The sequence below is a fragment of the Oncorhynchus keta genome, chromosome 25 (assembly GCF_023373465.1).
Source record: "Oncorhynchus keta strain PuntledgeMale-10-30-2019 chromosome 25, Oket_V2, whole genome shotgun sequence".
In the NCBI taxonomy this organism is placed as follows: Eukaryota; Metazoa; Chordata; class Actinopteri; order Salmoniformes; family Salmonidae; genus Oncorhynchus; species Oncorhynchus keta.
Window position 1 is genome coordinate 2,232,553 of NC_068445.1, and position 12,929 is coordinate 2,245,481.

At 47.3% G+C, this 12,929-nt stretch overlaps 1 protein-coding gene across 2 annotated transcripts in view; it reads left to right on the forward strand.

The window, feature by feature from the left end:
- Window positions 1-434: 434 nt before the first annotated feature.
- The window catches only part of LOC118358004 (mitogen-activated protein kinase 4), a 33,244-nt gene continuing 20,749 nt past the window's right edge, over window positions 435-12,929 (forward strand). The window contains exons 1-3 of one of the 2 annotated variants that reach the window (XM_052478486.1): window positions 435-568; window positions 3,132-3,572; window positions 3,820-4,409. In XM_052478486.1, coding sequence (XP_052334446.1) covers window positions 3,867-4,409 — 543 coding nt within the window. In that variant the 5' untranslated portion in view covers window positions 435-568; window positions 3,132-3,572; window positions 3,820-3,866. Of the gene's footprint in view, window positions 569-607; window positions 1,356-3,131; window positions 3,573-3,819; window positions 4,410-12,929 lie in introns of those variants that run through there. The other variant, XM_035735349.2, reaches the window with a different exon arrangement.

Genomic DNA, 12,929 nt, shown 5'->3' on the forward strand with positions numbered 1-12,929 from the left:
CCAACGTCCACTGTGAGGCAGCTGTTGAGGGGTTTCGGCAGCCCAAAGAACGGGTGTAGGGTGAAGTTGTCTCTTGACACCGATCTTGGGTCAGTTAAGTGTTTTCTTGACTAATGTTTAGAGTAGGATTGGGGAGGGGAAGCTGATTCTAAATCTGTACCTAGGGAAAACTCCCCCCTCTCCCTTGACAGAGTGGATGGGGCTAGGGCCTCTATTTCTTGTCCTTATGAGACCAGTAGGTCACTCTAGATGCTCAACTCATGATGTCCTTAAGATGAAATCCAGTATACAAAACATTAGGAACACCTGCTCTTTAAATGAGACTGACCAGGTGAAAGCTATGATCCCACATTGATGTCACCTGTTAAATCCACGTCAATCAGTGTAAATGAAGAGGAGGCTGGTTAAAGAAGGATTTTTAAGCCTTGATACATGGATTGTGTGTGTGCCATTTAGAGGGTTAATGGGCAAGACACAAGATGTAGGTGCCAGGCGCACCGGCATAAGTTGGTCAAGAACTGCAACGATGATGGTTTTTCACGCTCAACAGTTTCCCATTTAACCTGTGGTAAGCGTTGGAGTAAACATGGGCCAACATCCCTGTGAAATGCTTTCAACACTTTGTAGAGTCCATGCCCCAACGAATTGAGGCTGTTCTGGGAGCAAAAGGGGTTGTAACTCAATATTAGGAAAGTTATTCAGTTACATTCTGGACTTGTGTTCCTTCCTGGTATAACTGAATGGTGGACTGAAGGGCTGTAATCTAAGTGAGATCATATGAGAACCATGAGTGACACTTCTGTTCTTGGTGGAATTGGGTTTGAATTAAGGATTACACATAGCCATTGCATAGCGTGCAAACATAAACCATTTCGTAATTATATTTTGTTAGATATAGCTAGGCTATATCAGAGAAGAGGTTTTTCTGCTAGGGCTGTGGGATGGCGCTTCAGCAGGTGTCAGAGACAGTGGTTGACAGCTGCGAACGTGACGTCATACCGGGGGGCGCCGTGGTGGAGTTTGTGTTTTAGAAGAGGTTGCAACGCTCGGTGTGGGAAGTATCGAAAGGAAGAGAGCAGCACTCAATAATTCACAGTGTAGCCTTCACCAGCCTGTGCGCAGACTACCGGAACAGATATCCTCGTATCCTATTCCTAAATAAATACTTTTTTTTTGCAATTAGCGGATACCTACAGTAACCACAATCTTGGGCACAGTCCCGTTGAACGATTCCATACTTTCTTTTTAACAGTCAAATAGACTAGGATTATTGTCGAAAACACGCATAGATTATTTTTTTCCCCTTCCCATCTCTTGCGACAGTCTGCGATGTTCATCCTAGCATATGCTGTGTGGTGAGTGCTCTCGCTGTGTTGTGATATCTTGCTTGTGCCTTTCTAGTTTTCAATGGATGGGCCGATAGATAAAGATAACGCCACGCTCACTGAGCAAAAGGCTGGCCACTGGCCATGTTCATCAGAGGTTTTCACGTCCCAAGACATTTGGGAATGACACTTTTACTGAATCTTTTCACCTTTCGAGGTTTTGAATGTTTCTTGTTGCGATAAGGGCGTGACACTAGCCGACACCAACACACACAATGATGCATTGTGCTACAGTAGCCTAGCCTATAACCACCGAAAATACACTACATGACCAAAAGTATGTGGACACCTTCTCGTCGAACATCTCATTCCAAAATGGGCATTGATAGGCAGTTGTTCTCCCACTTGCTGCCAACAGCTTCCACTCTTCTGGGAAGGCTTTCCACTAAATGTTGGATCATTGCTGCAGGGACTTGCTTCCGTTCAGCCACAAGAGTATTAGTGAGGTCGGGCACTGATGTTGGGCAATTAGGCCTGGCTCACAGTCGGTTCCAATTAATCCCAAAAGGTGTTTGATGGAGTTGAGGTCATTTCTGTATGGACCTGGCATTGTGCACGGGGGCGTTGTCATACTGAAACAGTAAAGGGGCTTCCCCAAACTGTTGCCATAAAGTTGGTAGCACAGAATCGTCTAGAATGAACTAAGGGGCTTAGCCCGAACCATGTAAAACAGGCCCAGACCATTATTCCTCGCCCATCAAACTTTATAGTTGGCGCTATGCATTGGGGCAGGTAGCGTTCTTCTGGCATCCACCAAACCAGATTTGTCCACAGATTTGTCCACCAAACCAGATGGTGAAGCATGATTCATCACTCCAGAGAATGCGTTTCCACTGCTCCAGAGACCAATGGCTGCGAGCTTTCTACCACTCCAGCCGATGCTTGGCATTGCGGCATGGTGATCTTAGGCTTGTGTGCGGATGCTCGGCCATGGAAACATATTTCATGAAGCTCCCGATGAACAGTTGTTGTGCCGATGTTGCTTCCAGAGGGAAGTTTGGAACTCTGTAGTTAGTGTTGCAACCCGGGACAGACAATTTTGTTACGTGCATCAGCACTTGACGGTCCCGTTCTGTGAGCTTGTGTGGCCTACCACTTTGCGGCTGAGCCATTGTTGCTCCTAGATGTTTCCACTTCACAATAACAGCACTTACAGTTGACTGGGGCAGCTATAGCAGGGCAGGAATTTGACAAACTGACTAGTTGGTAAGGTGGCATCCTATGACGGTGCCACGTTGAAAGTCACTGAGCTCTTCAGTAAAGCCATTCTACTGCCAATGTTTGTCTATGGAGATTGCATGGCTGTATGCTTTATACACCTGTCAGCAACGGGTGTCGCGGAAATAGTTGAATCCACTAATTTGAAGGGGTGTCCACATACTTTTGTAATTGCCTAGTACACCTTGTTATAATTATATATCTTAACCATTAATTCATTTTAATGTTAAAAATAGTCATTAGAATGTGGTGATGTCTAGATTGTTCTTCCACTAGACTATGGTATGCAATAGAGGGGCTCTGACATCCCATATAAGCATCAGGTAGGCCTATACATAAGCTATCTGTTCCTTGCATCTATTATATTAGGTAGGGATAACATGACACCAAGTAGGAGTTCTGTGTGAATGTGAGGCAAAAAAAGTGAATTGTGTGTTATCACCATGCAGTCCACATTAAAATGCAGCAGGTAGGATATCATCTTTGTATTTCATGCATAACTTGTTTCATCTCCCCCCTCTGTCGCAGAAGCAGCAGGTGGCAATGGTGGCAAACGGCAGTATGCAGAGTCCAGGGGGAGGCAGGGCCAGGCTACAGCTCTAGCCACAGGCTGAGGGATTCCATGGACACTCATGAACTCAATGCCACAAAACCGGGATTGAGTGGGAAGTTTGGGAATATCGGCCAGGGGAGGACTGAGTGGGCGGGTCACTAACTGACTGATAGACTGCTATGGAAGGAGCGAGATCCACTAGAATCTCTGTGAATGTAACTCTCGGCTCATTTCCCCAGGGAGAGTTGAGCTGGGATCGCTCAGCTAGGATTAGAAACCAGTCCTGAGTGTCTGCCTCTGCCATCCCATGCTTCTATCTGTAGCAGGCACAGTTGGGGCGTTGCTATGGCAACACTTGCCCTGCACCGGGGTGTAGAGTTGTCTCATCACCTGCTCTACTATCTCTGATACCTGAGGTAGATGGAACAAGCTTGACTACTGTACACATTGTTATATTCACTTTGTTGAAGAGTGAAACACTTGAAATTCTATGGAGCCTATTCCAGGAAAAGCAATCAAATCCAAGCATGTTGATCTCTGCTATTATAAAACACATTTCTATTTGAAATAATGACCATTTTACAGATGGGATTATTTACTTATGTTTATGTATGACTCTAGTTCCTTTTATTTGCTTTGTCAAATCATGTACCATCCTTTCAGATTTTTTTTACCTCGTCATGCAATAACTGGTGGAGGTCACAGGAGCCATGGCCAAACAGGACTCCCCACTGTTCCTCCACGGCTTTGACCTGGGGGATATCTTCATAGACCCCCAGCCCCTGGGCAGCGGGACCACTGGTCTGGTTCTGTCCGCTGTGGACAAGCGCAGCGGCCAACGGGTGGCTGTGAAGAAGCTGGTGATGCGTGACCTGGTCAGCGTGAAGCACGCCCTGCGGGAGGTCAAGATCACGCGCCGCCTGCAGCACGAGAACGTGGTGCGCGTGCACGAGGTGTTGGGCCCCTATGGCCGCCCGCTTCATCACGACCCAGCTCAGCTGAGCGCCCTGTACATCGTCCAGGAGTGCATGGAGATGGACCTAGCTCACCTGCTGGAGCAGGGGCCACTTCCTAGCGGGCACACCACTCTGCTCTTCTACCAGCTCCTTCGAGGACTTAAGTTCATCCACTCAGCCAACGTGCTGCACCGCGACCTCAAACCAGCCAACATCTTCCTCAACACAGACCAGTTACTGCTCAAGATCGGCGACTTTGGCCTGGCCAGAATCGTTGACCCACACTACTCCCATAAGGTGAGACTATAGTTAAAGTGGGCTGCAGTTAGAAGGGAACAGCTAGCTCGGGATCAGTATTCATGAAGCATCAGAGTAGGAGTTCTGGTCTAGGATCAGGTCCCAGCTGTCCGTGTTGTATTCATTATCTGAAATGCAAAATGTATCCTAGATCAGCACTCTTAAGATGCTTCATGAGTCAGGGCCCAGGATTTTTTCCTAACCATGTGACCTGACCAGAAAAAGCGTAGTCCTTAGTGCTAGGGAAAAACTCCTGTCCTACATGTAAGGCGGAGACATAAATAAACGACAATTGTAGTGCATTTCCAAACGATACAGCATTCTACCCATATTAAGATGCCTCTTTGTGCATGTTTCTGTGTGGTGGTGGTGCGTGTATGAACATATCCTTGCACCAAGTCACATGCATCAACTCTGTTGCCTTGTGTAGACTTTGATGATTCTCTGCTTTGCATAAATGGAAATGACTGCATTATCGTCCGTCTATAGCTAGTGCTAGAGACGCGCTTTCATAACCTAACTCGATCTAAGTTACCCAGTAATCAAATTGAATGATTTCCCTGTCTGTTTTGTTTTTGGGATAAGCATTCTGGGAGATTCATGTGACAATGGACTGATTTATTGTACTGCTTTATTATTGTGGTGGAACACTGTAACACTAGTAGCCCAGCGAGGGCCCAGTGGAAGGGGAGCTTTGTCCTGGCCGGGCCCAGACCCAGAGATCTGATCTCGGGGCAGCACGGTGTAGACAGGGGAAAGAGATGGCTCAGGCTGTGAGCAGGAGTGTAGCCAAAATACCAATGGGCAGTGCTGTGCTCTGCGTGAAGTCGTGAGAAAAAAAAGCATCTATGCTGCTCTTACGCAGTGGATTGTGCATAGTTGGGCTGAGACAGGCCAGCTATAGAGTATTCTGTGTGTCAACTACACATCTGGCCTCCCTTACCCATCATCAGAGTATGGAAGAAATGTGTTAGTTGCAACAGCTGACTTGGACATCAAACGTTCACGCCTTTGTCAGGATAAAAATCAGGTTGTATGGATGCTAGAGTGAAAAGAAGGAATAACCTGGGACGATTCCTATTAGGAAGCAGGAAAAAAACCTTGTATGTCTCTCCTCTGAACCAACACAGGCCTGTCAGAGGAGTTCAGAGTAGCTATGTGAATAGACCTTGTTCGGACATGAGGGAACGAGGGCAGGCTGAATGGAACAGGAAGAGCAAGGTTGTGTTCCAAATGGCACCCCAATACCTACATAGTGCCCTTTGGATCCTGGTCCAAAGTGATGCACTGTATGGGGAATGGGGTGTCATTTGGGACACAACTTCGTTCTCCCTGTTCCATTCAGCCTGCCCTCGTTCTCTCATGTCCAAACGTCTATTCACACACAGTGCATTCGGAAAGTATTCAGACCCTTTGCTTTGAGACTCGAAATTGAGCTCAGGTGCATCCTGTTTCCTTTGATCATCCTTGAGATGTTTCTACAACTTGACTGGAGTCCACCTGTGGCAAATTCAATTGGTTGGACATGATTTGGAAAGGCGCACGCCTGTATATACAGTGCCTCGCAAAAGTATTCACCCCCCTTGGCATTTTTCCTATTTTGTTTCCTTACAACCTGGAATTAAAATATATTTTGGGGGGGTTTGTATCATTTGATTTATACAACGTGCCTACCACTTTGAAGATGCTAAATATTTGTTATTGTGAAACAAACAATAAATAAGACAAACAAAGTGAATACTTTGTAGAGCCACCTTTTGCAGCAATTACAGCTCATTGGATATGTCTCTATAAGCTTCACACATCTAGCCACAGGGATTTTTGATGGATGGGTTCATGCTGGTGTACAGCAATATTTAAGTCATACCACAGATTTTCAAATGGATTGAGGTCTGGGCTTTGACTAGACCATTCCAAGACATTTAAATCATTCCCCTTAAACCCCTTGAGTGTTGCAGCACTCCACCAATCAGGCCGTTATGATAGAGTAGCCAGACTGAAGCCACTCCTCAGTAAAAGGCACATGACAGCCCACTTGGAATTTGCCAAAAGGCACAAAGACTCTCAGACCATGAGAAACAAGATTCTCTGGTCTGATGAAACCAAGATTGAACTCTTTGGCCTGAATGCCAAGCATCACGTCTGGAGGAAACCTGGCACCATCTCTACTGTGAAGCATGGTGGTGGTAGCATCATGCTGTGGGGATGTTTTTCAGCGGCAGGGACTGGGAGACTAGTCAGGATCGAGGGACAGATGAACAGAGCAAAGTACAGAGAGATCCTTGATTACAACCTGCTCCAGAGCACTCAGGACCTCAGACTAGAGGTCGACCGATTTATGATTTTTCAACACGATACCGATTATTGGAGGACCAAAAAGCCGATACCGATTAATCTGCCAATTTTTATTTATTTATTTGTAATAATGACAATTACAACAATACTGAATGAACACCTTATTTTAACTTAATATAATACAGTACATAAATAAAATAAATTTAGCCTCAAGTAAAATAATGAAACATCTTCAATTTGGTTTCAATAATGCAAAAACAAAGTGTTGGAGAAGAAAGTAAAAGTGCAATATGTGCTATGTAAGAAAGCTAACGTTTCAGTTCCTTGCTCAGGACATAAGAACATATCAAATCAAATCAAATGTATTTATATAGCCATTACATTACATTACATTTAAGTCATTTAGCAGACGCTCTTATCCAGAGCGACTTACAAATTGGTGCATTCACCTTATGACATCCAGTGGAACAGCCACTTTACAATAGTGCATCTAAATCTTTTAAGGGGGGGGGGGTGAGAAGGATTACTTTATCCTATCCTAGGTATTCCTTAAAGAGGTGGGGTTTCAGGTGTCTCCGGAAGGTGGTGATTGACTCCGCTGTCCTGGCGTCGTGAGGGAGTTTGTTCCACCATTGGGGAGCCAGAGCAGCGAACAGTTTTGACTGGGCTGAGCGGGAACTGTACTTCCTCAGTGGTAGGGAGGCGAGCAGGCCAGAGGTGGATGAACGCAGTGCCCTTGTTTGGGTGTAGGGCCTGATCAGAGCCTGGAGGTACTGAGGTGCCGTTCCCCTCACAGCTCCGTAGGCAAGCACCATGGTCTTGTAGCGGATGCGAGCTTCAACTGGAAGCCAGTGGAGAGAGCGGAGGAGCGGGGTGACGTGAGAGAACTTGGGAAGGTTGAACACCAGACGGGCTGCGGCGTTCTGGATGAGTTGTAGGGGTTTAATGGCACAGGCAGGGAGCCCAGCCAACAGCGAGTTGCAGTAATCCAGACGGGAGATGACAAGTGCCTGGATTAGGACCTGCGCCGCTTCCTGTGTGAGGCAGGGTCGTACTCTGCGGATGTTGTATAGCATGAACCTACAGGAACGGGCCACCGCCTTGATGTTAGTTGAGAACGACAGGGTGTTGTCCAGGATCACGCCAAGGTTCTTAGCGCTCTGGGAGGAGGACACAATGGAGTTGTCAACCGTGATGGCGAGATCATGGAACGGGCAGTCCTTCCCGGGAGGAAGAGCAGCTCCGTCTTGCCGAGGTTCAGCTTGAGGTGGTGATCCGTCATCCACACTGATATGTCTGCCAGACATGCAGAGATGCGATTCGCCACCTGGTCATCAGAAGGGGGAAAGGAGAAGATTAATTGTGTGTCGTCTGCATAGCAATGATAGGAGAGACCATGTGAGGTTATGACAGAGCCAAGTGACTTGGTGTATAGCGAGAATAGGAGAGGGCCTAGAACAGAGCCCTGGGGGACACCAGTGGTGAGAGCGCGTGGTGAGGAGACAGATTCTCGCCACGCCACCTGGTAGGAGCGACCTGTCAGGTAGGACGCAATCCAAGCGTGGGCCGCGCCGGAGATGCCCAACTCAGAGAGGGTGGAGAGGAGGATCTGATGGTTCACAGTATCGAAGGCAGCCGATAGGTCTAGAAGGATGAGAGCAGAGGAGAGAGAGTTAGCTTTAGCAGTGCGGAGCGCCTCCGTGATACAGAGAAGAGCAGTCTCAGTTGAATGACTAGTCTTGAAACCTGACTGATTTGGATCAAGAAGGTCATTCTGAGAGAGATAGCGGGAGAGCTGGCCAAGGACGGCACGTTCAAGAGTTTTGGAGAGAAAAGAAAGAAGGGATACTGGTCTGTAGTTGTTGACATCGGAGGGATCGAGTGTAGGTTTTTTCAGAAGGGGTGCAACTCTCACTCTCTTGAAGACGGAAGGGACGTAGCCAGTGGTCAGGGATGAGTTGATGAGCGAGGTGAGGTAAGGGAGAAGGTCTCCGGAAATGGTCTGGAGAAGAGAGGAGGGGATAGGGTCGAGCGGGCAGGTTGTTGGGCGGCCGGCCGTCACAAGACGCGAGATTTCATCTGGAGAGAGAGGGAGAAAGAGGTCAGAGCACAGGGTAGGGCAGTGTGAGCAGAACCAGTGGTGTCGTTTGACTTAGCAAACGAGGATCGGATGTCGTTGACCTTCTTTTCAAAATGGTTGACGAAGTCATCTGCAGAGAGGGAGGAGGGGGGGGGAGGATTCAGGAGGGAGGAGAAGGTGGCAAAGAGCTTCCTAGGGTTAGAGGCAGATGCTTGGAATTTAGAGTGGTAGAAAGTGGCTTTAGCAGCAGAGACAGAGGAGGAAAATGTAGAGAGGAGGGAGTGAAAAGATGCCAGGTCCGCAGGGAGGCGAGTTTTCCTCCATTTCCGCTCGGCTGCCCGGAGCCCTGTTCTGTGAGCTCGCAATGAGTCGTCGAGCCACGGAGCGGGAGGGGAGGACCGAGCCGGCCTGGAAGATAGGGGACATAGAGAGTCAAAGGATGCAGAAAGGGAGGAGAGGAGGGTTGAGGAGGCAGAATCAGGAGATAGGTTGGAGAAGGTTTGAGCAGAGGGAAGAGATATAATAATGGGAAGAGATGATAGGATGGAAGAGGAGAGAGTAGCGGGGGAGAGAGAGCGAAGGTTGGGACGGCGCGATACCATCCGAGTAGGGGCAGTGTGGGAAGTGTTGGATGAGAGCGAGAGGGAAAAGGATACAAGGTAGTGGTCGGAGACTTGGAGGGGAGTTGCAATGAGGTTAGTGGAAGAACAGCATCTAGTAAAGATGAGGTCGAGCGTATTGCCTGCCTTGTGAGTAGGGGGGGAGGGTGAGGTCAAAAGAGGAGAGGAGTGGAAAGAAGGAGGCAGAGAGGAATGAGTCAAAGGTAGACGTGGGGAGGTTAAAGTCGCCCAGAACTGTGAGAGGTGAGCCGTCCTCAGGAAAGGAGCTTATCAAGGCATCAAGCTCATTGATGAACTCTCCGAGGGGACCTGGAGGGCGATAAATGATAAGGATGTTAAGCTTGAAAGGGCTGGTAACTGTGACAGCATGAAATTCAAAGGAGGCGATAGACAGATGGGTAAGGGGAGAAAGAGAGAATGACCACTTGGGAGAGATGAGGATCCCAGTGCCACCACCCCGCTGACCAGAAGCTCTCAGGGTGTGCGAGAACACGTGGGCGGACGAAGAGAGAGCAGTAGGAGTAGCAGTGTTATCTGTGGTGATCCATGTTTCCGTCAGTGCCAAGAAGTCGAGGGACTGGAGGGAGGCATAGGCTGAGATGAACTCTGCCTTGTTGGCCGCAGATCGGCAGTTCCAGAGGCTACCGGAGACCTGGAACTCCACGTGGGTCGTGCGCGCTGGGACCACCAGATTAGGGTGGCCGCGGCCACGCGGTGTGGAGCGTTTGTATGGTCTGTGCCCTTCGTACATCAGCTGATATCTCAAAGTGCTGTACAGAAACCCAGCCTAAAACCCCAAACAGCAAGCAATGCAGGTGTAGAAGCACGGTGGCTAGGAAAAACTCCCTAGAAAGGCCAAAACCTACCAGGCTATGTGGGGTGGCCAGTCCTCTTCTGGCTGTGCCAAGTGGAGATTAGAACAGAACATGGCCAAGATGTTCAAATGTTCAGAAATGACCAGCATGGTCCAATAATAAGGCAGAACAGTTGAAACTGGAGCATCAGCAAGGCCAGGTGGACTGGGGACAGCAAGGAGTCATCATGGCAGGTAGTCCTGGGGCATGGTCCTAGGGCTCAGGTCCTCCGAGAGAGAGAAAGAAAGAGAGAATTAGAGAGAGCACACAAATTCACACAGGACACCAAATAGGACAGGAGAAGTACTCCAGATATAACAAACTGACCCTAGCCCCCCGACACATAAACTACTGCAGCATAAATACTGGAGGCTGAGACAGGAGGGGTCAGGAGACACTGTGGCCCCATCCGAGGACACCCCCGGACAGGGCCAAACAGGAAGGATATAACCCCACCCACTTTGCCAAAGCACAGCCCCCACACCACTAGAGGGATATTTTCAACCACCAACTTACCATCCTGAGACAAGGCCGAGTATAGCCCACAAAGATCTCTGCCACGGCACAACCCAAGGGGGGTTGTGAAAGCTGGTGGTTCCTTTTAACATGAGTTTTCAATATTCCCAGGTAAGAAGTTTTAGGTTGTAGTTATTAAAAAGGTTGTAGCCCTAAAATCTAAATTAGAGCATGACAGACGTAGGTTTACCATGTTGAGAAATAAGGTGATAAAAGAAATCAGACAGGCCAAGGCAAACTTTTTTATTAACATAATTGGTGAAGCAAAGGGAAATTCTAAATTGATATGGGAGAATCTAAAAAAGTTAACAGGGAAAGACCATAGTAACACTGCAAAAAGACTAGAAATCATGGTGAATAACAATCTAACACAGGATGCAGTTGAAATAGCAACAGCCTTCAATTCCTACTTTATTGACTCTGTCAGGTTACTGACACAGAACCCCTCCACTGATTTCTTGGGCTCAGTGCTAGTGAATGACGCTCAACCTGTCTTCATCATAAGGGAGGTTTCTGAGTCAAAGGTGAACAAGGTGATTAGCTCTAAAGAACTCTAAAGCCAAAAATGTGTTTGGGATGGACTCTACCTTTCTTAAAAACTACAAAGAGTCACTCATTGGCCCCATTACTAAGGTCACCAACACATCTATTGGTCTTGGTGTGTTTCCAAGGGTATGGAAGTCGGCCATAATAACGGCCATCTTTAAATCAGGCGACCCTGCTGACGTGAGTAACTACAGGCCCATTAGTATACTACCTGTGGTGTCAAAGGTTGTTGAAAAGTGTGTAGCAGAACAACTGATTGCCCACCTCAACAACAGCCCCTTCACATTACACTCCATGCAGTTTGGCTTCAGAGCGAAACACTCCACAGAAACGGCCAACTGCTTTCTTCTGGAAAATGTGAAGTCCAAGATGGACAAAGGGGTGCTGTTGGGGCTGTGTTTCTGGACCTAAGGAAGGCTTTTGATACTGTTAACCATGAGATTCTCATCACAAAATTGTCCAAGTTCAACTTTTCCCCTGATGCCTTGAGATGAATGAAATCATACCTTGAAGGCAGAACTCAGTGTGTCAGAGTGAGCAATGAGCTGTCGCCCACTCGTAGCTATGATGTGGGCGTGCCCCAAGGGTCAATACTGGGGCCCCTCCTGTTCAGCCTGTACATTAATGATCTGCCTTCTGTATGTACTGGGTCTGAAGTTCAAATGTATGCAGATGATACAGTGATATATGTGCATGCAAAGAGCAAACAACAAGCTGCAAAAGAACTCACTACTGTAATGGTCCAGGTTACAAAGTGGCTCTGTGACTCGTGTTTGCATCTCAATGTGAAAAAAACTGTTTGCATGTTCTTCACAAAGAGGGCAACAGATGCTACTGAGCCAGATGTCTATGTGTCAGGGGAGAAGCTCCAGGTGGTATCCGATTTTAAGTACCTTGGCATCATACTTGATTCCAACCTCTCTTTTAAAAAGCATGTGAAAAAGGTAATTCAAATAACTAAATTCAATCTAGCTCATTTCCGATTTATACGAAATTGTTTGACTACAGAGGTAGCAAAACTGTACTTCAAATCTATGATACTCCCCCACTTAACATACTGCTTGACTAGTTGGGCCCAAGCTTGCTGTACAACATTAAAACCTATTCAGTCTGTCTACAAACAGGCTCTCAAAGTGCTTGATAGGAAGCCCAATAGCCATCATCATTGTCACATCCTTAGAAAACATGAGCTCTTGAGTTGGGAAAATCTTGTGCAATACACCGACGCATGTCTTGTATTCAAGATCCTTAATGGCCTGGCTCCCCCTCCACTCAATATTTTTGTTAAACAGAAAACCCAGACATATGGCAGCAGATCCACAAGGTCTGCCATGAGAGGTGACTGTATAGTTCCCCTAAGGAAAAGCACCTTTAGTAAATCTGCATTCTCTGTGAGAGCTTCCCATGTCTGGAATACACTGCCATCAGACACACATAACTGCACCACATATCACACTTTCACAAAATGCTTGAAGACATGGCTAAAGGTCAATCAGATTTGTGAACATGGTCCCTAGCTGTGTGTTGCCGCTTTCCATGTTGTCTGTTGTCTGTAGCTTGTGAGGTGTGGAAACACTTTGTTGCTTTTATGAATTTTGTCTTGCTGCTT